At 45.0% G+C, this 24,543-nt stretch overlaps 1 protein-coding gene across 1 annotated transcript in view; it reads right to left on the bottom strand.

Annotated features, from left to right (window-relative positions):
- The window catches only part of ARPC2 (actin related protein 2/3 complex subunit 2), a 96,777-nt gene that overhangs the window by 44,070 nt on the left and 28,164 nt on the right, over positions 1-24,543 (bottom strand). The window contains exons 2-4 of the mRNA XM_085650014.1: positions 16,067-16,101; positions 13,239-13,351; positions 75-120 (exon numbers count right to left, since the gene is read on the bottom strand). Coding sequence (XP_085506140.1) covers positions 75-120; positions 13,239-13,351; positions 16,067-16,101 — 194 coding nt within the window. The remainder of the gene's footprint in view (positions 1-74; positions 121-13,238; positions 13,352-16,066; positions 16,102-24,543) is intronic.

Genomic DNA, 24,543 nt, shown 5'->3' with positions numbered 1-24,543 from the left:
CGAAAAAATAAGTGTCCCGTGCCAGAACTTGTCCTTCATATGTGAAACAGATCCAGAGGCAGAAGAAGTCTCACCTGGTTCAGGGGGAACTAGGTAACTGCCGTACACATTCTTCAGTACCTGGAAAGAAAAAAAGAAAACATTTTCATAACGTTCTTGTTATTTTAGTTACATTTTAAAATCTCCCCCAGTTCTGCAAAATGTTTCGGATCCTGGAGCTCCCTTCTGTAACAAAGATAAGTTAACAGATCTATCTAAGCAACAGACAAAGTTATGTTGCCAGTGACTATTCAGATCTACTCAACAAACACAGGATACAAGTGATTTCAAAACCTAGTAACAAGACCCATGGCTTGTGGAGTTCAGGGGTAGGTGTTCAAGTAGCCCACATACCCTGTCTAATGTACCTTTACAAAAAGACCCAGCACCAATCATTTGCACTGCACCAGTCAGGAAACACTGCTAAGCGCGCTAGGGTGAAGCAAGCATTAAACATATGACAAATTCAGAAACTAGGGTGCAAACGATAGGCGTTTAGTAGAAAAGGACCCCTTTCAGTAGCAGCGAAGGGAAACGGGGCTCACCAAAGCAGGCAATATAATAGGTATGGAAATAAAGTCCTGTGGGGTCTTTGATATATACATACACCAATCTGCTAAGGTGAAGCAGCAATTGAAAGAAAGCTAGATATAAGAATACAGTTCAATGTTAATGCCTGCTGCCACTGAAAATGATAATGAAGGGGGTATTCCATCTAAACAGAAATACTCTGCATCAGGAAGCCAAACAGGCTACTTACTAGTGTGCATTCTTCATTGGTCAAACACTGGAGGCAGTTCCAAAGACCTGCTCTCAGTGCCCTACCCCGACCCCCACCGTCTCTTTTGTTCATCTAACTCTACTTCTTCTTCAAAACCTGTTGCTCGGTTACTTTGGTCTTTGCCTCCTTTCCTCACCCAGCCATGGTGTTCCCTCCACCCCCGCACAACCTGGTGCTTCTGCATCCTGCTCTCCAACACGGCACTGGTGATCCAGCCACAGATTTACCGGCGGTCCAACCGCCCCATTATGAGTTGGGGCGGTCGGACCGCCCTGTGACTGTCGCTGCCACCAGGGAACCACCGTTCCCTGGTGGTTTTGCAGCGGTCAGAGGCCGCAATATGCTTGGCGGGACCGTCACTGTCCCACCAATCTTATTACGAGTTTCCTCTCCGCCGGCGATGTCATGGAGGTTCCCCCTCCATGACAACACTGTGCGTAGTGGAAACAAAGGGGGCCCTCCAGGGCCCCCTATGCCTCCTCTGCATGTGGATGCACGCAGGGGGGGGGGGGGGGGGGCATAACATTTGCCTCCCTATGTGCATGCACACCAGTTCCTGCATGGCATGGTCTTCGAGTCCATGCCGTGCAGGAACCTTATTGTGCAGTCCCATTGCAGGTCTTTTTTCAAAGGAACCGCCGCCTTTGAAAGAGGCACCTCAGCCCGTCCGCCACGCCGCCAGACCACTTTTAAGTCATAATCTGGCAGGCAGGTGGCAGCAAGTCTCTGCGATGCGGGGGCGCGGCTGTGGCGTACCGCTCACTCCAGCATTGCCGAAACTCATAATCCGCCCCCCTAGTGATAAGGCTTGCTCAACCAGTCCCCCCTGCATCTCTACCTGTTCCCTTTACAGCGATCTCACCAGCTCATAGTAATTAGAGCCAGCTCTAAACCCCTCTGTAGCGCTACCTGTCCCCATAACTGTTCTCTCTCACTCTCTACCCCCTCGTGTCTCTACCTGTCCCCATTACTGTTCTCTCCAACTTAGTATTTAGCGCCAACTCTATACCCCCGCACATCTCTACCTGTTACCTTTACAACAATCTTGCCAGCTCTTTGTATTGAGAGCCTTTTTATACCCCTCAGTAGCGCTACACCGCCCCATTAATGTTATCTTTTCGGCTCTTAGTATTTAGAGCCAGCTCTATACCCCTCTGTATCTCTACCTGTCCCCATTACTGTTCTATCTCACTCTCTAACCCCTATTATCTCTACCTGTCCCCATTACTGTTGTGTCTCGCACTTAGTATTTAGAGCTAGCTCTTGATCCCTCTGTATCTTTACCTGTCCCCATTACTGTTCTCTCACTCTCTACCCCCTCATGTCTCTACCTGTCCCCATTACTGTTCGTCCCAACTCTTAGTATTTAGTGCCAGCTCTATACCCCCGCGCATCTCTATCTGTTCCCTTTACAACAATCTCACCAGCTCTTAGTATTGAGAGCCTTTTTGTACCCCCCCTGTAGCGCTACACGTCCCCATTAATGTTATCTTTCCAGCTCTTATTTATTTTTATTTATTTTGTACGTTTTATATAGCGCGAACATGACCACCGAGGGTATCAGAGCGCTTTACAGATTATGCAACATTCTGGTAAAGAAAAAAAAACCAAAACAATATACATCGTAGTGTATGAACATGACCACCGAGGGTATCACAGCACTTTACAGATTATGCCTCAAACGGGTAAAAAACAGATTGTATATCATAGTGTAAGAACATACAAAGCACAATAACCAAAGCGACAAAATAGCAGTCTAAGACTATCCACCACTATCATGAGTGCAAGGAGAGCACACCATCAGGCAAATGAAAGACTAGAATTGTCCGACCTAATCGTGAACCAGGTGCAAGAACCAGAGTCAACGCGTATGAGCCTAGAAACCGATGCAGGTGCCAGGCTAAGGCAGAAATTTCTTCATCGGGAGCCCTTTGACCTCTTTCTTGAAGAAGACAGTAGTAGGATTCACCCGAACTTCGGGGGGGGGGGAAGGGAGTTCCAGATCCTCGTAGCCATCCCCAAGAAGGCTCGGTTATAGGTCTTCTTTTTCTTGAATTTCTGGAGGTTTAAGCAAAAGGGTACTGGCGCCTCTGGAAGCTCTAGAAGCGCAAGACAGTTCCAGTTTCTGCGCTAGATACAACGGGGTCTTGAAGTGAATGGCTTTGTGAACCATGCATGCAATTTTTAACTGAATCCGAGCTTCATATGGAAGCCATTTCAGTTACCGCATGCTCGGAGAGATGTAGTGGAATCTTTGTGTACCAGTTAAAAGCCTAGAGCCAGCTCTATACCCCTCTGTATCGCTACCTGTCCCCATTACTGTTCTCTCTCACTCTCTACCCCCTAATATCTCTACCTGTCCCTATTACAGTCATCTTTCCAGCTCTTAGTATTTAGAACCAGCTCTATACCCCACTGTATCTCTACCAGTCCCCATTACTGTTCTCTCACTCTCTAACCCCTCATATCTTTACCTGTCCCCATTACTGTTATCTGTTACACTCGTAGCATTTAGAGACATCTCTATACACCTCAGTATCTGTCTTTATCACTATTTTCACTCACTCTCTACCCCCTCTCTACATGTCCCATTACTGACATCTTGGACTGTCTATCTGTCCCCATTACTATCATTTTTCACACTTTTAGTATTTAGAGCCAACTCTATACCCACCATGTGTATCTACCTGTCCCCATTATTGTTATGTCTCACACTTTTAGTGTTTACAGCTAGCTCTATACCCCTCTGTATCTCTACCTGTCCCCATTACAGTGATCTCTCACACACTTTGTATTTGGAGAAAGCTCTAAAACAGTCTGCGTCCCTACTTGTCCCCATTACAGTTCCCTCTCACCCTCTACCCCCTTGTGTCGCTACCTGTCCCCCATTACTACTCTCTTCAGCGCTTAGTATTTACTGCCAGCTCTTTAACCCTCTTTATCTCTACCTGTCCCTATTAGTTATCTTTCCGGATCTTATTATTTACTGCCAGCTCTATACCCTCAGTATCTCTACCAGTCACCATTAATATTATGTCTCACACTCTTAGTATTTAGAGCCAGCTCCTTATCCCTATGTATCACTACCTGTCCAAATTACTGTTGTGTCTCACACCCTTAAGGGCCTATTACGCATGTCCGCCCGCCACTGTAACGGAGCGCGGGACCGCCCACCGAAGCTGCGGCGGTCCCGCCATGCACATTAGGATGCGCCCACCACACTGGCGGGCGTATCCTGTGCCTTTTCCATTGCGGGTGGATCTGCTGGCTGCAGACCCGCCCGCAATGGAAAATGACTGTGCACATCATTGCCATGCACGACATGGCAGGAACCACGTGGTGCTTGCCACGTAGTGCATGGCAATGATGGAGGTACCATAGGTACCCCCCATGTGCGCCCCCCACCCCTTTCACCCTGGGGGCCTGTAACGGGCCCACAAAGCACAGACCGTATGCCGCCGTGGAAAGACATACGACCGCCAGCATTATAATATGGATGGCGGTGTCTTTCAGACACAGACACCATGAGCAGGCACTTTTTCCGCCGGTCGACTCGTCAAGGGACCACACTGCTTGTCACGACTTTCAGAAAACATATTTTAAGAAACCAACTCTTATGCGTTTTCCATAACAAGCGTACAGTTTAGTCACAAATAGCGCTTCATGCCAGACTCATGGGGTCCCATATTTGACCCCTGTCAATCTTTGCAGAGACCAGAGCTACAGAATTAAAGTGATGGCGCGCTTCGCCTAGGATCACACAATTTGTTCAACCAGTTAGGGCAGCTGCCTGCATCAATGAGCACCAAGGCACAAACACACAAATCAGTGGAGTAACGCAAAAGGATGGTGTCCCCTTACATAATATGATGTGGGGCCCCTGAGTATCCCATATCTCACAGGTATTAGTTAGCCTTAGGCTGAATGGGGGCCTCAAAAGGGTTGTGCAGGGGCTGCGCTATAGAGACCAGTGTTGCCCCCTAACACAAGTGAATCTATAGGTACCCCGAATTCGAAGGTCCCCAAGCATATCCGTGTGGCATGCACTCATCTAAGTTCACTACAGTATTAAGGCGCAAGTGAATTTGTAGATCCCGCCAAATCAGGGCTTCGAAAGAGGCTCCCTGTGCCAAACCACCACCAGAGGGCAGTCTAGCAAGAGGCAGTGTTGGCATACTAGGCATGCTTGCCCCATCGATCACAGCAGTAAAGACAATACAATCACAGATTTCTCCAAAGCTAGAAATGTCCTGGTGGGAGTGGAATGAATGATTCTGAAGCAAAAGAAAGGACTGTGTCCCTTAAACCTTGTGTTTGATCATCATTTATTTTTCAATCAAACCTTCAAACTGCATTTTGGAAGTCTTTGATTTATTCTGGTAGGAGAGGGCAAGGTAGTTAGCCACTTGAAAAGTGTTATACTAGAAAGCTTTCTCTGGGCCCTTCGGTGCACATGCGAGCGCAGACAGAACACTGACTGTCAACATTAAATCTAGGATAAATTTATCAAGGGCAGTTTGCAGAGCTTTCAATTTCGTTGAATCGCACAGACCTGCCCACTTCCCCTTCCTCCTCCATGGTCTGCTAAAAAGCCAGAAACGAGGCCGCTGGAGTAATGTTATGCCAGCCAGCCCTTTTCAACCACAGCCTAAGATATTCTGTAAAACTACACACAGGAACTGAGTCATGCTCCCCACATGTACTTCTGAAAGTCCTTTCATTGCAGCCATAAAAGGGTTTCTGTTAGAAGGACACCGCCCACAGGAACTCAACACAGATTACAGTGCAGTTGTAGATCTACCTTTGTTAGATGGCAAACAATAAGGGAAACATGCATTTAATTATTTATGCATATTTATACAGCACAGACATGCCCGACGGCGTTAGAGTGCTTTACAAATAGAAAATGACAACTTTACAGGAGAGTAGGCAACTGAAGGTAACAAATTAACTTTGCGAATACATAGAAACACAAACAACGCATGGAATAAAAGTAAACACTAGAACATTGCTGACAGGCAAAATTGAGGTGAAAAAAGTCGCTCCGGGAAGAAGAAAAATGTGACATCAACCCTGGGACTCTTTAGCAGGCAATATACAGGGGTTTTTGAAATTAAGTTTAAGCTCTTCCTTGAAGGTTATCAGAGAAGAGATTGTATGCAGAGCGGAGTAAGAAAATTCAAAATGTAGGTCGTGGTACCAAGGAATAATCGTGTGCTTGTGCATTCCATTTTAGCTCCGGCTTCTGAATGGAAGTGCCTTTTGTGTCACTGATAGGTTTAGGCACTCAATAAGTTATAACGCATGCACTGTGTCACTCATCTTTGAACTCATGCATCCATTCACACAGCCACTGGCTCATGCTTGCATTCACCCCTTGACACAACTGCAATGAAACAAACACTCACAATATGCATCATAAATTAAAAGAATACAAGTAGAAACAAGCACTGGCACAGCCAATAAGTCTCGCGTTCGGGACCTTATAAGTATTTAGTTATGCAGCACAATATCCTTGGTGCAACAACATCAACTGTTGCATGGCTAAACACTTATAAGGTCCCAAAGGCGAGACCTATTGGCTATGCCAATGCTCGTTATAAATTGGTGTGGATCTTCTTGTTGAGTCATGTGTATCATTTGGTGTTGATTTGAGGTGAGTGGTATGGTGCGGTATGGATTTGCATGTTGTGTTTTGTAATATATGGAGTATAGTGTTGTTTAGTTCAAGGGTGTAGTGTTATGCTGACATTAGTTACGCTAGCACGTGACTATACAAGCATACGTAGTCCATTTGAAAACACGTCCTGAAATGCATAGATGCAAACCTGAAGAACACAAGGCCGGAGATCCCATGGGTTTGTTCTTGGATTTCATGCTGATGGGGGGGGGGGGGGGGGGGGGGGGGGGGGGGGGGAGAGATATTAGATATCTAGCTTTCCTGTTATTTCTTCATAATTACTTCTTTTAAAAGCAAACTGTCTTCAATGGAATCTTGGCGCTACAATATTATAACCTAATTTACTGTAACAGCTACATGAACGTGCAGCATTTAGACCTGTAGATCGCAGCATCGGTACCTGGCTCATCTACTCGTTTGATAAAATGAAATGCGCTTCTTTCAATTTTACAGGTTCTTCTACACTTCCCTACACGGAAAGCGTCAAGGTTTAATATTGCTCTACATTACATAAAGCACACGAAAACTTATTCAGAAAGGAACATGGGGGAACATTCAAAAAGGGGCAGATACTGAGGGGGCATGCAGACGCAGGACGAGTGGGGGAGTGGAGGGGAGACAGAAAAACACAGATGGCCAGGCATGGTGTGTAGCTAACGTTCAACCAGATGCAAGCAGTGAAGGAGGCAGGAAGTGGTGCAGAGTGACCGGTAGGAGGAGCAGGCACTCTGAGCCCAGGAAAGGGAGATCCAGTAGGAGACTAACCCAGAGGAAGGGAGCAGAGACAAGTAGAGAAGAGGGACAGGCAGAGATGGGACCAACAGCAAGGGGCAGCAGGAAGGCACAGGCAGAGTGGTAGACAGCAAAAGAATTACGAAGGGGTAGTGAGCAGAGACATGGCAAATAGCTGGGAACAACATGAGGTGGACAGAGTGCCAATGCTTATTTTAGAGAGGAGGCCCTCACCCTTGGCTTGAAGCAGAAAGAGGTTTATGTACGTCAGCCAGAAAGGAAAACAAAAGAGGATTGGTGAACGCAGTCCTACATGGGCACGCACTATTGATCATGAAGTGAAGCTGAAACTACCGGAAGATTAATAAAGTCAATGGGGGGTTTGAGTTGGTGCCAAGACACTGGTACAAAATAGGGTACTTACCAGTACGACAGTAGATCTCTCAGAAAAAAATCTGACTCTTAAGGGAGCCCGTAAATGAGCCAGAGGGGAACAATGGGGAGGGTCCACCCTTGACTAAAGCACAGAAGCGAAGTTACAGTAAATCAACGTAGTTGTTTTCCCTGACAGCTGGGCAGAAGATCAAAGAATATGGCAAACAATGGCTTACACTTTCTGACCCTCTTCCCTCTGCGTACCACTTTAGTTGCACCGGTCTGCTATGTGGATGATAACTCAGGGTAACAAGCACATCTCCAAGCAACTGCTGCGCCCATAATGTGGACAGGGTGTCTCCCGAAATCCTTGTTAACATATTTCGCGAGATCTCGACGAGAGTACTTTGTGTCTTTAGTAACTAGGATGTAATATATATATATATTTTTTAAAGTATAAGTGAGAAATAGATTCTCAGTATGCAGTGGCTGGAGAAACACAAGGGACGAGGCATAGCTCCAGGCAGGTATAATTTAATGTGCACTTTGTGAGTATACAGTCTGCCCAAACACGGAGGAAATATGTTGAATTTGAAATGGATTAAAAATAGCGAGAATACAATGTTAAGGAGCATTTCATTTTAAAACCACTTACTTTCCTGGTGTGTCCTATCTCTCTGGCGGAAGGGGGCTTTCGTGGCTCTCTCGCTGGGCTGATTGGACAGGTATGCATACAAGGACGCTATTGCCCTTAAGAGTTCGGTTACCGCGTGCGCACACTAGCATGTTGATGGCCTTACACGAGTGTGCACTAGGGCATGTGCATTTGAACGTATGTGAAGTGTTGGGGACTATGGCCAAGTGTGCGCCAGCGGGAAGAGTTAACCCTAGACGTGTTTGCACAAGTATGTTGACATGCTCATGTCTGATGACCGCCGAGTGGGTACAGACATGGGTGAACAAGGGTACTGGCAGAGGGGACTGATGCCCAGAGTCCGAGCATCAGGGTGGTGGTGCGCTGAGTGAGCGCCCAGGACACTACAACTACTTACCTCGCAACACCGGCTTGTATAAACAGGTCTCTGGTGGGTAAAACTACAGTGGCACGATAAACATGGTCATAAAAATAAAGTAAACGGGTTCTGTTAAGAGGGAGATGCGGGTGACACACACAAACCCTTGCTGTGGCGAAAAACACAGCTGAAGGCGTTATCAGGCCTGTGAAGAGCTTTTAAAAATGCGGTGGGAGGCAGAGCGCCCTGTAGGGTTGCAAGAGGCTTAGGGTGAGAGCAAGCCACAAACAAGTTAAAGCGCAATGTTGCTGGAGCACATAAAAGAAAGACGGCTTTGGATAGTGAGGCAGGACTTACTTGGCGGTCGTTTAGAAGAAAGGCTCACGTAGGGTCCTCGGGTAAATCCTCAATAACACAGAGAGTGAAAGAGCTGCCCGGCCGCGAAAGTGATCGCGCTCTGTGGTGGGGGAGGGGCGGAGCGAGGCACTTGGGAGAGCAAGCGAGAGGAAAGCCAGATGGCGCCTGATCGCATGCTGTAAGGGTGCCGCGAGAAAAGCCAGATGGCGGCTGTGCGCATGCCCACGCGCGTAACCGCAAGCTTTAGGCCTCAAGCAAAAGCTTGTGGTCGGATTTCTGAAGCCCACTCACTAAATGTCTCATCAGACCAGCGCATGCACTGGCTCAGGCGAGACCTAAAAAGAAACCATGCTGTATCTAAGGAGGGCGTGCTTTTGCCTGCTATAACGTAACAAAGCAGGGAACTGTACACAGTATATCAGTACAATACACTGTAGACAACGGCATTACATAATGATCACCTCGATTAGAGGAAGTGCCCATGTGGGATGTGACGCACTGAGGAGGAAATGAGCAACAAACAGGTGACCCGTTAGCACTACCTAGAGAGCAGAAAGTATTACTTAAGAAAAATTAAAATAAAATAAAACGTGGAGAAGCAAGGAAATGAAAGGGGACCATTAGAACGAGAAAACTGAAATCCGAAGGACTGGCCTACCAGCCCGACACTCAAACACACTCATTTTCAGGTGTGTGGGCAAATGTGATCAGAAATTGTAGTCGTTCACTAGATAGGAAAGCGAGTGATTGATGAGGACAGTCATTATTCCATGCAGTATGCTGTTATGGATGAAAATTGTTAGACCTGTCAGCCCTTTGGGTGGTCCCTCCTCATCATTATTTATTTTGTCCCACTTTTGCCTCAAACCCTGTTTGAATTTTTCCTTTTCGGGAACCACCAGACTTTTTCGTGTTGCTGCAGATTCAGGGAGCCATTTTATCTACCCCTGAAACTTCTGTCTGAGGGCCTGGAGCACAAAATGGTGGCCACCTGTGACATCACCAGCATCCACTGGAACCTACTAGCACCTTCCAGAACATTCCAGAACCCTGTGACAGTTGGAGGCGGTTTAGAATGTTGGGAAGCTAAGACAGAGAGTTGGCAGTTGGAGCTGGCAGTTGGCACCTGACTGGTGAAGAGAGAGCAGCAGAAACCTGAAGGAGGAAGGAGTGAGGCAGCAGGGGTGGAAACTTGTGCCTGGAGTGGGGTCCATAAACCCACCCTTGATACTAGTCCCTACTGACTGAGCCCGGCCTGGAGCCCTGTGTGGGAAGAAGTAAGAAAAACCATCTTAAGGACCTGGACAGCAGGAACAGGCCTTAGGAACCAAGAACAGCAAGATCCTGACCTGGATACTGGTTTCCCTGGAGCCGGACGTCGAGTAGCCTGGAGACCTGGAGCCTGAGGTGGAGAAGCGGCGCTGACTGGAAGAGCAGACGTCGTGCCCAGAGCCGCCAGAGATCGTGAGAGGGCGCCGACGGAGGACGTGAGGTGTACCAGAGGTCGAGGAGGAAGTTAACCAAGGTCGAGTGAGCGGTGTCGACGGGGGAGTGAAGTCCGCACTCCGGAGTCGCCGGAGACCGAGGTGAAGTGTGCCGGAGGTCGGGAGTGGAGATCGCACTCCGGAGTCGCCGGAACCTGAGAGAATCGTGCCGGAGGTCGGGAGTGGAGGTCGCACTCCGGAGTCGCCGGAAACCTGAGGAGAGGAGCACCGGAGGTCGGGAGTGAGGATCGCACTCCGGAGTCGCCGGAAGTCGACATCGAGCCAAGGCCGGCCGACGTCATCGAAGCTGAGGTCGCCATCGGATCAGAGCCGCCCGAAGTCGACATCGAGTCAAGACTGCCCGACGCCATCGAATCGGAGGTCGAGCCGAGGCCGCCGACATCGAACCGGAGCCGCCTACCGGCGTCGTCAGGAACTGACATTGTGCCGAGGCCGCCGACGTCGAACCGGATCCGCCTCACGGCGTCGACACGACTCCAGCGGCGTCGGAACTTCAGAAAAAGGGCAGTAAGTGGAATAGAGGGCGCCAAAGGCCCTGTGGAATCCTAAGAGACTACTCTAGGGGTTAGAGAGGTGCTGGAACCAGCTGGACTGTGCCAGGGGTGAGCTGGGACTAATCTAGAGGGGTTGTGTAGAGTGAGAGAGCCAGGTCTCTGGTATTTCCCCCTTGATCTACCTCAGTTTAGGCCTCAGCCTTGTCCAAGCCAGGGAGTAGACACCCTCAAGCCTTCCACATCCCCACAAGCTGTGCCTGGGCCAAATTAGCCCATAGTAATCTCAAATGTGATCTGATTCTATGAGTGTCACTGTCAGCTTTTAATTATTTATTAGGGGCACTGTATTTATTGTATTTAACCTATTTATTGCTTAACTGTATTTATTGGTCCACAGTATTTATTGATGCACAATATTTATTGGTTTACAGTATTTATTGCCTCAGAATATTTAATTGCCTGTATGTATCACACTTCTATTTATGCCTTCATTATTTATGATCACCCCTATTTATTGAATCATTAAGCCAGTATTTATTTGACCTGCACTATTTAAAAAGTTTGTATATTGTGATTGTTATTTATTTATCTAATCAGCAACTAAGAGAAAAAGAAGATAAAGAAAGATATTTTCATAATTTTTACGGTGTAGAGTCGTTTTTGGAACGGATGCACGCATGGTTATTGTATGGGTATAACGTATGCTTAGCACGGTGCCTGACCCCTGACCACTCGAGCCAAGCTACCACTGTGTGTCCCCGGAAATTACTCCGTTACCTCCAACCCTTACCGGTGTGGGAGTGGAGTAGTTTCCAACAAAAATAGACAGTAATTGACACTCGGGCAGACCAATGTCATAAGAAGGCTGACCCAAAGGGCTTCTATATATCCTTATGGCTACATATTTATATATATGGATGTATTTATTATTAAATGATTTAAAAAAAAAATTAAGAATCTGGCAGACATCTAAACCGGTCAGGCCCATCGAAGAGATTCTAGCAAGAATTACTACAGTGGAAATTATCACTCATAGGGTTTGTCAGAAGGGGTAACCAACACCAAAATCTGTAAGATTTCATGTAACAAAATACCTATTTCCCTGTGCAACAATCTGGCACATAAGTGTTACAATGACACCTTACCTTAAACAACTCAGGCCTACTGTACTGAGTCCAAGTTTTCTCACATGGCCATGAGACATTCAGTTAAAAATGTACAAATTAATACAAAATTAAAGTTGGCAAATCAAATTGCTCTCTTCTAAAAGAGACTAATAAGGATTATTGTAGTGGATATCTTTTTTTTACAAGTGTTTGTTTGGGTGGGTCACCAGCACCAAAACCGATGCCTACTATGGTAATCTGTGAGATTCCTTACAACAAAATGCCTTCCTGTTAGCTTTAGCACAGTGTTAAAACAATGGGCTTTTAAGGATAGATTGTTCTATCACATGCTTTTCACAATAAGTGGGTCAGGCCTACTGGCGTTTCATAATAAACAAAACCTATGAATCCTGGCATTACTTTTCCAAATGAACCGCTAAGGCCTACAGCCTTTACAATTGGCTGCTGGTCCGTCGAAGGCGCTGTGGTACAGTCGAAGAGCCAGGTCTTGTAGTACTTCCTGAATCGAGGCAGTGACGGTGACTGCCTGAGGTGGAGAGGCAGGATGTTACAGGTCTTTGATGTGAGGTAGGAGAAGAATCTTGCTCCTGCTGTGGTCTTGAGGATATATAGGACAGTAGCCAGAGCCAAGTGGGCGGAGCGGAGGTCTCTGGTGGGTGTGTGGAATGCAAGGCGGTGGTTGAGGTAAGCAGTTAGTGTGTCGTGTAGAGGTGTGTGTGTGAGGATCTTGAAGGCGATTCTTTTGTTGACTTGGAGTCACTGAAGGTCTCAGGTGGCTGGTGATGTGGCAGCGGCAGGGGATGTTGAGGATGAGTCTAGTGGAGGCGTTCTCAATATTCTTCAGTTTCTGGGTGATGCCGGCGTAGAGTCGGCTGCTGATGAGTGCAAGGCCAAATCTAGTCATGATCCCTGTCCAATGCAACTGCACTATTTGCCCGGAGGAAGGCCCCAACATTGTAGTCAATATGACCGGAACAGCAGCATTGCAACTAAAGAACCATGAAAGGCTCCTTAACCTCATCCTTGCCAAAGCCACACAATAACGAGTCACACTTCATACCACTATAAGGACTTGCATCCCACACCCAATTTACGGATGCAAAATCTCCATTAAAGTCGACATCTCAGCACTCACCTCATCAGCGCCGTGCTCCTGTAGTTCCTTATAGAACTTCAGAGATATGCTGATCATGACTTTATTTTTGTCTCCATTAGGATTAGAAATGTGATAAAGGACACCATCGAAGTCTGCAAGGAAAGAAGAGGTGTTAAGGACAAAAGCACCGAGCAATACTTACTACTTCTGCCATTTGAAAATCTGATGCAAGCAATAAACTAAATTATCCCTAACGGCGGATGGAGCCCATTCTTCTGAACAGCCAGACTTCCTGCCACGGATTTTGGTGGACGAGGCAGAACATAACATAATACAAAAGCACAGGGCCATATAAGGTCTAGATATGAACTGATGCAGGCACGGAGGATACACAAATTGTTTTTCTGTGCTCACTTTCCCACCAGACAATCAGTGATGGATTTACAGAAACCTCTGTAGAGCATGGCTGTGGTTATTATTTGGGGGTGGAGGGGTGACCATCCTGACCGCCCTCCTCTTGTGACAGTCCGGTGAGGTCATTTGGTGGTTAGTGCTGGCTTGTGACAATGTTACCAAGCAGAATTCATACCCTCTGCTTTCTGCATCTTATACATTAAAATTTGATGTTATGTCCTATGTTCTTGATACAGTGTTTCTTTCTCGAAACGCAACTGGTTTAAAACAATTAAAAAACATTAACAATGTTAGAAAATAACCAAAAGAAAGAGAATTAAAAACGCAAAAACCATGCACAGCGATCAGCTTTGCAGCTCTTAAACTAGGGACACCCCCCAGCAGTGAAGTAATACACATTAGCACTCTGTTTTGGATGGACTGATTATAAGCTAATACTAAGATGACAGATGAATGAATGAATGAGGGTATTTGTAAAGTGCAACGTTCACTCCAAGGAGCATCTTGGCGCTAGCAAGACAGTATCTGATACTCTGTGATAGGGGAGAAACCAAGTTAAAATACTGAAATCAAGGAATTAAATGAGAGATAAAACAGTGTCATCTGGAAAGTTAAAAATCCAGGTCTTTAAAAGCTTCTTAAAAGTGGGTTCAATGTGGGTGTGTCTAAGCTGGGTAGGCAGGGAATTCCATGCTTTTGTGGCTAACACCGCCATTGTCTTTCCCCCTCTCGATTTCAATTTAAAGGAGGGGGTGCTATTATGCTTTAGGGAGATAATCTAAAGAAAACATTACATTTAACGTGGCTTGGGCAAAGAAACAGCTAAAACATGTTCAACAAAAATAAGACACATATTACCTGGTTTAAGGCTCCTCCATCGAATATGAGTCAATATGAGTCAGATGCTCTAAAACAAATCACACTTTGTGGGAACTCACACCTTTGGCTGGCAAATCACATTTAAAGTGTTAAAGTCTTTAGGTTGGCATTATTCTGAGGCCTTGTGTGGAAAATCTGGAGAAAAATGAAGGTGGTACCAAGTACAAATGTTCACACTTCTAGCTTGTCCAGGATTCTCCAGCGTAAACTCTTCATAAAGATTGCAGGGGGGAAGTCTGCCATGCTGATGATAGAGGGAGTGCAGGTTCTATACAGTTTTTAATATATTTACGTATTTACATTTTCCCTTTCTTATTGAGATTTAATCCCATGTTTATGTTGGTTGGAACTAGTATATGGCCTTATTTAACTGATAAACATTAACACTTTGATGTCTGTCGGAATGCATTCTACTGCTAGCCTAAAAGAAATAAAATAGTGCAGTTACCTGTAATAAAATGCATCACAAAACTAGAACATGGATATATTTGCAGTTACTTAAGATTCATCCACATAGCGCGTGATGGCTGGAACGCACAGACTAGGGTGTTTGAGATGCTTGCAAAGGGAAGCTTTATTCTCTAGCCCTCACTGTCACCTAGGGTGCTGGTGCCCAGAGCATGAAACCCAGTTAATGAAGCCCACAGTGCGCACTGCATGAAAACCATACTGCTACTTGCTGTACATAAACAGAGCAGCGACACTTGTAATTGATATTAGTGATATGCAATCAATTAAAAACTTTAGACAAAATAGCCACATTGATCCAAAATTCCAAAGCCAGTATATTATAAATCAATATGGACGTGAGTCGTCTGTCTGCTTGCAGTGAAAATAATTGCTTTAGGGAATTGCCGAACACGGCTGTTCACCGACTTGTGGGGCCGGTGTGAGCGCACTTCTAGGTAAACCAAGATAACCTTACAATTCCTATCACAAGACCCTCTCTAGGGATATTTTTAGGTAGCTATGCTTTCCTCCTTGAATTCAACGAGGAGATATTAACAATGGTCGGGTGATAATCAAAGTGGGTGTCCAGTCTGTAACATGTGAGTTGAGTCTGAACTACATGTGGGTTTTATTGCACGGGATATCAACTAATGAAACAAAGATGGTTGGTCCAGCTGTGTAAAAATCTAGGCACAATCCACTGCATGGAAACATTTAGAATTTTAAAATACAACACAGATTCCCATATAGGTTTTGCGGTTTCACGTTTCTTGAATTCCATGTGGTGGGTCAGGAGAAACTGCCTTAAGATGCAAAACCAAGGCCCTGACTGTGACTGATTTTCCTACCATCTTCTTAACCTAAAAAGTACTACTTTAGATGAATTGTTTTTATCTCTTTATCTTATTTAATAAACAAAAATTATCTTATTTAAATCAGTTTAATTGTTTGTATATATCTCTGTTTGTTCTTTTATGGTGAACAACCGAAATAAAGAAAGATTGGATTGGATATTAACATTGGCACTAGAGTTCCACATGCAAGTGTAAACATCTGGGCTAAATTCTACTTTTCAAAGCGTTAGTGTAAAAAGAGGGAAACCAATCATTTTAAAGGGAACGTACCTGCAAATGTGACTTCAACAGCTTCTGGCTTGTTCCTAAAAGAGAGAGAGAAGAGCATGTGTAAGAACAGCCACACGGGCCCGGGGTGTCCTATCCCAGGAAACCAACATATCTTTCTACCTTAAGGGATTAGAGTTTGCTGGAACAAGCTCGGCACAAAGCACTGGAACCTACTCATAACTCAGTCCTGCAAGTAGAGGTCTAGACCAAAGAAACATACATGCTAGACTCAGATACATACACACCTCTACACCACAGGGTCATGTACACAGGTATTCCACCTCCATGGGGGAAGGAACTGTCCCTTCGCAATCCAAGGTCTTGCATCCGACACACTAGACTCACAGAAAAGATACTAAATCTACACATCAAGAAGATGCTGCGAGTATAGAGGTTAGACCTAGACAGGGAGCAGAAACCGTGCCTATACACATTAACGCCATGCTCGAGTCAGGTAAGGATCATACAGACTCACATACCTACCATTCACAATTTAATGCACATATTACACTAGTTACAATTCTACTTGGAGTCACAACTGTGTAAATGTAAAATATTCTATCGTACCTATGATTCAGGCGTGCTATTCAAGAGCTCCTTTCAGGCTAGGGAGGGTTTGGAACAAGGTTAGGTCCATGTAGGGCTTATTAGAGACAGATGGCTGATCTCAATAGACAACCGAGCCTCTTCGCTTTCATTACTCTTTATATGACTCCAATACCTTAAAAATGTCCATGAATCACAATCTTATAAGAGACCATTGTGTCTCAGGGTGTTTTCCTGTGTTCAGCATTAACTTAGTTAGGAGACCATTCTAATATTCTGGGGGTGCAGCTTAAGTCACAGTGATGAGGACTGCTCTTTCAAACACAACTTGTGTTGATGGGAACCCAAACTCTAAGCCTGATGCAGCCTGCTGCGCAGACTGTGGCAATCCCAGGCTCTTTATCATCACGGACTCGCAGCCTTCTAAAGCGGTGCTATCCTAGCCTTCCGCCAGGTGCTAAAGTAGTCTCGCCTCTGACATGTAAGCATGGCACAGCGAACCAATTGAACACCAATACCTCGTAGGAGACCATATACGCCCTTATTTGGCGATTTTTTACATTAACAAAGAAATTATAAATTAGTTGTAAAATATAGCTAAAGGTAATTTTAATATTTTAAATGTACTTTTCTTAAACCTTAAATAAAATCTTACAACCCTTCAAAAGTAAAACACTGACTGGACATTTAGTTTGTATCACTTTCAATGACTGGATCTACAGTCCCCTTAAATGAGCTGATTGAAGCTGCGACCTTTGAACAGTGAAATGCACAAAGGATGTATTGACTCTCCATTTTCAATGCATTAGTATTCATCAAAGGCCCTGGGTCACTTGTAGTAATTACCAACTCCCACAAATAATACTGCCCGATAACCACAGTCTCTTGTCCTGGGAAAAAACACAAAATAAGCCCACATTCAGCACATCATATTGGAACAGGCATGTTCTGTTAGCAGGAGAAATGACCACATCAATTACCCACCAGGCTGATGACCAAATTTCCAAAAATACTATAAATTAGCTCTTTAACCCCTTCAGTGCATCGAAAACGGGACATTCCCAGATTGGTTCGAATTAAGCATAACAACATTTGCCTACAAAACTGAATGAGCTCAAAGAATCTCACACGACCAGAGAGGCTGTGACAGATAGGAAGAGAGTGGAGTTACACAAACCCAACGAACTCTAAGAAAAAAAATTGGAATTGAATGCAATGTGTATAGTCACACAGTCTGATAAGAAAAGAGGGGTGTGTGGTCTCAGAAAACTTTGCTATAATAGCGTAACAGACTCCTAAATAGCACTTGAAATTTATGATGTCTTAAGAATTATTCAGATGAACAATTGGTCCTTGAATTAGGACTCGGAACCTGCTCAAAAGAGGAACAATGTAAAAAGTGGATATTCACATAAGTATCTAGGAGACTGCAAGACATTGTTGCATTAGTGAGAAAAGAATACAAGCTTGTGCAAAAATGGATCTGCCCGATCGCAACTTGTGAAGCATTTCTACTGCCTTCTAGTCTATAAGTGATGGTCACCACAGACAAAATCACCAAGAGATTCACTTTGGAATATGTCTGCTACAAACAATCTTGCCAATCGGTCCGCTCATGGGGAGCAGTGAAAAACAAGTAGTCATCTCAATCCCCAAACAACATGAAAGTCACAACGCTCACACAGGCTTTGTATTACAGTTTCCTAAATGCATTCATTCAATTTCACCGACTCATTTACTTCTGAAATGCAGATCAATATTCAGGGGCCCGTTACATGGAGTCATTCTCCATGGCCCACTTCAACTACTTGGAATAGTCGACAACTTTCAAAGTAAAGACTAAGAGGGAATGTTTTCTCACCTTGAAGTCGTCCTCCTCTGCTGCTAGTGCTGCTGCTGCTAGTGCTCTTTAGTTCTATTACTACTAGCACCACAATTACGTTTACTGGTGGCTAATAGCAGTACCAATAGTAGCCTCACACATCCTTTAACAACCAGTACTAAGACAACTAAAAAACTAGACCTGCTGCTAGTATCACTTCAATAGTCCAGGCTACAACTTCTGCTGCTCTTACTATTACTAGTTCTGTCACTGCAAGTATGATGACTGCACTAATGAGTTCTCACCCTACTTTTAGTAAGCCTATATGTTCTATACAGACTGATATTTTTAATACAATTACTTTCAGTACTATAATGTAAGAAAACAACCAACTTTAATTGGGAGAGGTCAGCAAGTTAAGCAGTGACATTTAATATGCTTACTGTTTGCTCAATTTATTTTTTCATAAAGTCTATGAAACGGTCATCTTTCTTGAATAGGTAGTCTGTGTCACTCTGGAACTGGCTTGATGCAAAGGGTGCTCAATAAGACTGAACTCTATACGGTAACCAGTGCTCAATCATGGAGAACAGCTAGGACCATCGTCAAGGTGGCCCCCGGCTCCACATGATCTGTTGTCCTTTCATGTGAAGATAGCAGTTAACGCAGTGACAAGGCGCCTGCCTGCAATCCGCACAGCACATTTCTTCAATGGCCTCTGTATCGAAAAACATCCACTCTAAACCAAAGTGACTGCCAAGTGCTCGAAGGGGCACGACAAAACATGTTTCTAAAAGCCAGGAACCACAAATAACACAACGGTTTACGACAGAATGGATCAGAAAACAAGATGCTTAATTTATCCACCAAGCTGGAGAAGTTTGTACAGTGTATCATACCAAGATAGAGAGAAGGTTTCAAGCAGCAGCAATCCCTTTCACAGACAGGGGATTGTCCAGAACCACATACTGCGCCTCCTAACAATATGGCTGGGCTGCTCAAAATTTAGGAGCCCTGTGTTCTAAATGCACTTAAATGTATGGTGTTGGGCATGTTCAGCTTGTAGGGATATTAATAAGCCTACAGTCCACTTTTTCCCCTTTTGATTTTTACTGCACTCACTTATGTTAATAATATGACTCCACAAAGATCTGCAAAGCCGGCTGATGAAACACATTCTGACATACTGCTTGATCGCTGCCATGTTTTATACCAGTTTTACTTCATTTTATGATTGCAACCAGGGGTCTTTCAGTGAGCAGAGGTGGGACCACCAGAGACTGAGGACAATAAGAACTGAAGAGTTGAAAACAGGAAGGAGCCTGTGACCTGGCAGCTGGTTGAACAGTTATGGGGAATGGACCAAGAAGCTCCCGTCATGGGTGCCTGTTCTCACATCGAGAGATGTTCTTAGCACCAGACTCCATGATGATCCAGGATTAGCGATTAAAATGGCTAATGAAGCTCTCATCACCCAGATGCAGAAATTCAGGATTCGGACCCATAACCACCAGGTTATGGCTCCGAATCCTGCATAATGTAACTTGGCCTTTCACCTTTCTGTGGTAAATAGATCAGATACCAATAATTTGGGTGATAAAAAACAATTATTCACTGAGGTTATGCAATTGAAAAAAATGTGAAAATGAGCACTACCTACAGAATATATAAATATTCACAGAGCAATAAGCTATCTATAAATATTGTGGAGGGTGGGGTCATAACTCTGGGAAGGAGAGGCCTTTAGCGCATCAGGATGTCTACAGAAAACCTATACAAACTTGGCTTTATCCATACATGCACTATTCGCGATTATTTTGTTATTTGACAAGGTACCAAACAGGGGAATGCTGCACTTAATAAAATGTTACTACTGTGTGTTTGGATATAGGTTACCTAGAGTCTTAGGTGGGAAATTGCTTTCAATTAACAAATCTCAAACACGCTTTTTAATAGAAGCTTATTCATTTTCTCTATTTTACTGGCAGCATGTGATGCAGTCACATAGCTGGATTTGGAACCTACAACTGTGTCACGGCAATAAACTCCCAAAACGTGTTTCTTCTCAGTATACCAAAATATAAGAAAATCAGAGCAGATTAAATTGAGTTACTTAACCATTTGGGGATGCAAAAAACATAGATGCTATCCACAGACTTGACTTAAGGTGTGAGGGAAAGGACTGCCCGATTTAAAGCACATTTATTTATTACTTTATTTCTAAAGCCGAGATGAATACTGGGCAAACACTAATGGAAGAAGGCCAAAATGTGGCGTTCTGTATCTTTTCACTGCAATAAACGCCCAAAACCCCCAATGAACCACTAATTGCTGAGATGCATATAGGAAATGTATAGGCGGTCGATACCACCCCTCCCAGGTCTATGAAGAAACTGGTTGTCATCAAAATCAGACTGTAAATTACCTGACGGATTGAACAGCGCTAGATGAATACAATGAACAGGAAAGGCAAAAGGGATGAGTTATGTGGAACGTCAAAAGGTAAGACTCAATTGGAAACAGAAAAAGGCAACTGAGATTGACTGAGAGGGTGCATAGAACTGCTCCATCTACGTTAATACGAGGTTTGCTGCTCCAAAGACTTTGAAAGCGGAGTACCACATGTTGAGGCGTTGCCGTTATTCTAGGGAAAACAGTAATCCACTAAACCATGCCAGGAGCAGCTACTCCTCCGGAGCATCGCCCCACTGCTCTCTCGGCAGCGCACACAGGAAAAAGAAAATCAATGTTATTGTCATTTTATTTTTCTTCGCTGTCACTCGGCTGACACGACAGAGGAGGAGTGGTGGGCACTTGGCACGTATGTCGGAACTGTACGGCCGTCTTAGGATGGCCAAGCTGACATGCGCATTTGGGCTTTCTCCAACCCGAGCTGAGTTGCACTGCTGGGTGGAGAACCTGCACAGGTTTTCAGTCCTTGTCTGAGTACCAAACCAGGCCTCTCAGACCAATCCTGGCACTACTCTCATGCTGGTAATACCACTACCAGCATGAGAGCGGTGTCTGGATTGGCCAAGGGGTGTCTGAAAACCTGAAGATTGGTTGCTGGGACCGGACAGGTGCATAAGAGGAAAAGACTGCAGCTGCCAGCAGGTAAGTAATCATTTTTTCCCAAATTGTCCCCCCCCCCCCCCCCCCCAGTTTGCCTTCACAGTAGCTACCCATGCATGCCTGGGGCACATGTTGAGATCCACAGAAGAATAATACTGGGTAATTTCACACAACCTTGTTGGAGACCGGCACTACATGAGGTCAGCCTCTATAGTTTGATAACCATCCACATATGAAATAGTGTTCTGAATCTGCACAGTACAGATTCAAAGAACTGCACTCCGTGAAACGGGTCTGTCAGTGCTTGACTGACAAGGAGACGTGCTTGATTTGCCCTGCCTACATCTGCTCGTCTCTCAAAGGATCTGGCACAGTGTGAAGATTTCCAATAAGCCAATCTGGGTCTTAAATGCTGCAATCCTATTTGAAAAAAATCTTAAAGATAAAATATCTAATGCAGGAGTTCTTGACCCGAGGTCCGGGGACCCCCGAGTTCAGTGAAGTTTACTCAGTGAGTTTGCTAAACAGACCGATTTAAAAAGTGCATATAAATAAAGAAGCAAAACGAACAATTGAAAGTTTTAAAAAATTCTGTAACTATGAAGGAATTAGAAATTGGAGGCTAAAAATTAAATTAGTATCCTCAGAATCATTGGTGAGAACAGAGCAAGTGCCTCAAACAGATTACAGTATGGACAAGGAGTGGACTCGATTGAAATTAAAACAAGCATTTACAATGCAATGGTCTCGGCATTGTTAAAGTTAGAGCTATTGGCATTGCTCATGACATTAATTTTGTTTATGTTTTTGTTTTTAAAACATTTAAAGAAACTGCATTGTTATTTACAATGTCAATAGCTGAATTACTCTCAAATGCGAGACCTATTGCATTTGCACCCACACACAGAGCCACACACACAAAGCCACCCACACACACAGAGCCACCCCCACGCAGATATAAATAAAAATGCATGATGTCCAGGAGTTCGATGGCGGGGGGGGGGGGGGGGGGGGGGGGGGGGAAGGTTGTATGCAGGAGTAAGATGCGAACATTCCACAAACTCCTGGAAGTTACATAAGTGGTCATATTGAAAGATCACGAAACGTTACCCAATAAGGATACCTTTTTATGTCTTTTCTCGGAAAAACCATATTGCTAATTAAAGGCTGAACTGAATATTTAGAACTTTATTGGCCTCATAAAGAGCGGCCTTTCTTCGACTCATAAAGAGCGGCCTTTCTTCGACGAATAACAAACATGGTTTATGGGTTCTATGTCGATCAAAGCATTTGCTTTGTTTTACCTACTGACACGTGCAATCTACTACCTGTACATTATATTATACGGGATCTTCAAGAACAAGCAAACGGTGCTGTTCGTTACAGACTTATAACTGGGCTACTTTGTAATAGGGATGTATTTCCGAGTTGTGCAAATGAGCATAATGACATGAGTGGTGGTGGTGGAGTAATAATATAAACAATAGGGTGCAAGGGTGGTATTCCACGCTTTGCAAATGAGTGGCTGTAGACGCCTGAATACAGTAACTATAGCACATCGTACGTGAATTTCGATACCTTTGAAAATACACCGATGACTAATGCTTTCTCAAGGGCTGCCCAATATCCCTATCTATATTACAGGAACGTCGCCCCATTAAAGCCCTTATCTGCCATATTTCTGGACGAGGACAAAGCCTGGGACACACACAGTGGGCAGCTTCTGCAGTCAGGCAGTGTTGCGGGATCTACCGGGGCAGGATCTCCGCCCATCTCCCAAGTTGGGAGTGCGGGAAGTAGGCTATTGTAGTAGGGGAGGTTCCTCTTGTCTGGACGCAGGCTGGAGAAGGAGGGCAGCCTTACCTCGGAGGTTGTTGTCGTCTATGTACGGCAGGGCCGCCCTTCTAAGAAATGCAGGTAATATCCTATTCACATGAAAGAAGTGCAAAATACTTGTTCGAACTTGCCCATTTAAAACATTGCAGCGTTTGGTGAAATGTAAAGCACGCCGTTTATAACGCAGATTCTCAAATGCCACTATAACGTGTGACAAATTCTAACTCCTTCCGTGTTTTGCACGTACAGGTTGTGTCCCGTAACTAATAGGGCGGAACGAAACTACAAGTGCCAAAATACAAAGCGCTATTTTAATGATCACAGCTCTCACTCAGTTTACAAAGTAGCTCTTAGCCTATGTACGGAGGGGTATGAAATGCAAGTACGGTTGAAGTAATGTTGGAAGCTCTGCGATACGGTGAGGTATTAGTAATCTCTCCAGGGTGAGTGCTGGGATGGAACTGCGCAACAGAGGTACTACTAAGGTGAAACCTAGGCTTTACCTTTAGGAAGCAAAAACCTGCTCGGCTCTGCCCTTTCTGCTCTCCGATGAACGCTATTGATGTGCAGCGTGCTCAGTTGAGGGGTTAAACTATGTGCGCCGGGCTCCAAAGAAAGCCTAGCACTTCTGTACCCCAGCACGTAGTGGCTGGCCACCACGATCGCCAGGTGAACGCTCACTACCGGATTCACCGATGTCTCCGACCCTCAAGGAAGAAGTTTCTGTTTCTCCGTATCAGAGCTCAGATGACTCCCGTGATGACAGCAGGGAAACTCCGCAGTGTAGTCAATGACGTTTAGGGAAACAAACCCAAACATCCTCGACCCACATAACGACGATATACAGGCACACAATAACATTAAAATGTATTGTTCAACACACATTGAAAAACTCCCGCACAGACTTGGACTTTGTGAGCTGAGAAGGTGTGAGCCCTGGGGACCATCTCTAGAGGCCTGCAGGGGGGAGAAGGTAAGGGGCCTGGGAAGAGTTGAGAGGGGTGGACGGAGGGGCTGCGGGGAGGGGGTGTCGGGGGGGGGGGCATTCGTGGGGTTCTTTCCGCTTCAGAACTCTCTCCGGATCAATGAGTGTCTGGACTCGGGAGGACAGAGGCGCTGCGCCAGGTTCAGGGCTGAAATGGAGGCGGGAGGAGGAAAGGCGGACCAGCTACTGAGCTGCGAACTATTGGGAAGAAGTCCT

The sequence above is a fragment of the Triturus cristatus genome, chromosome 3_2 (genome assembly GCF_964204655.1).
Source record: "Triturus cristatus chromosome 3_2, aTriCri1.1, whole genome shotgun sequence".
Taxonomy (NCBI): Eukaryota; Metazoa; Chordata; class Amphibia; order Caudata; family Salamandridae; genus Triturus; species Triturus cristatus.
The sequence above is the reverse complement of the archived record's forward strand: the minus strand, read 5'-3'. Positions and strand labels throughout refer to the sequence as shown.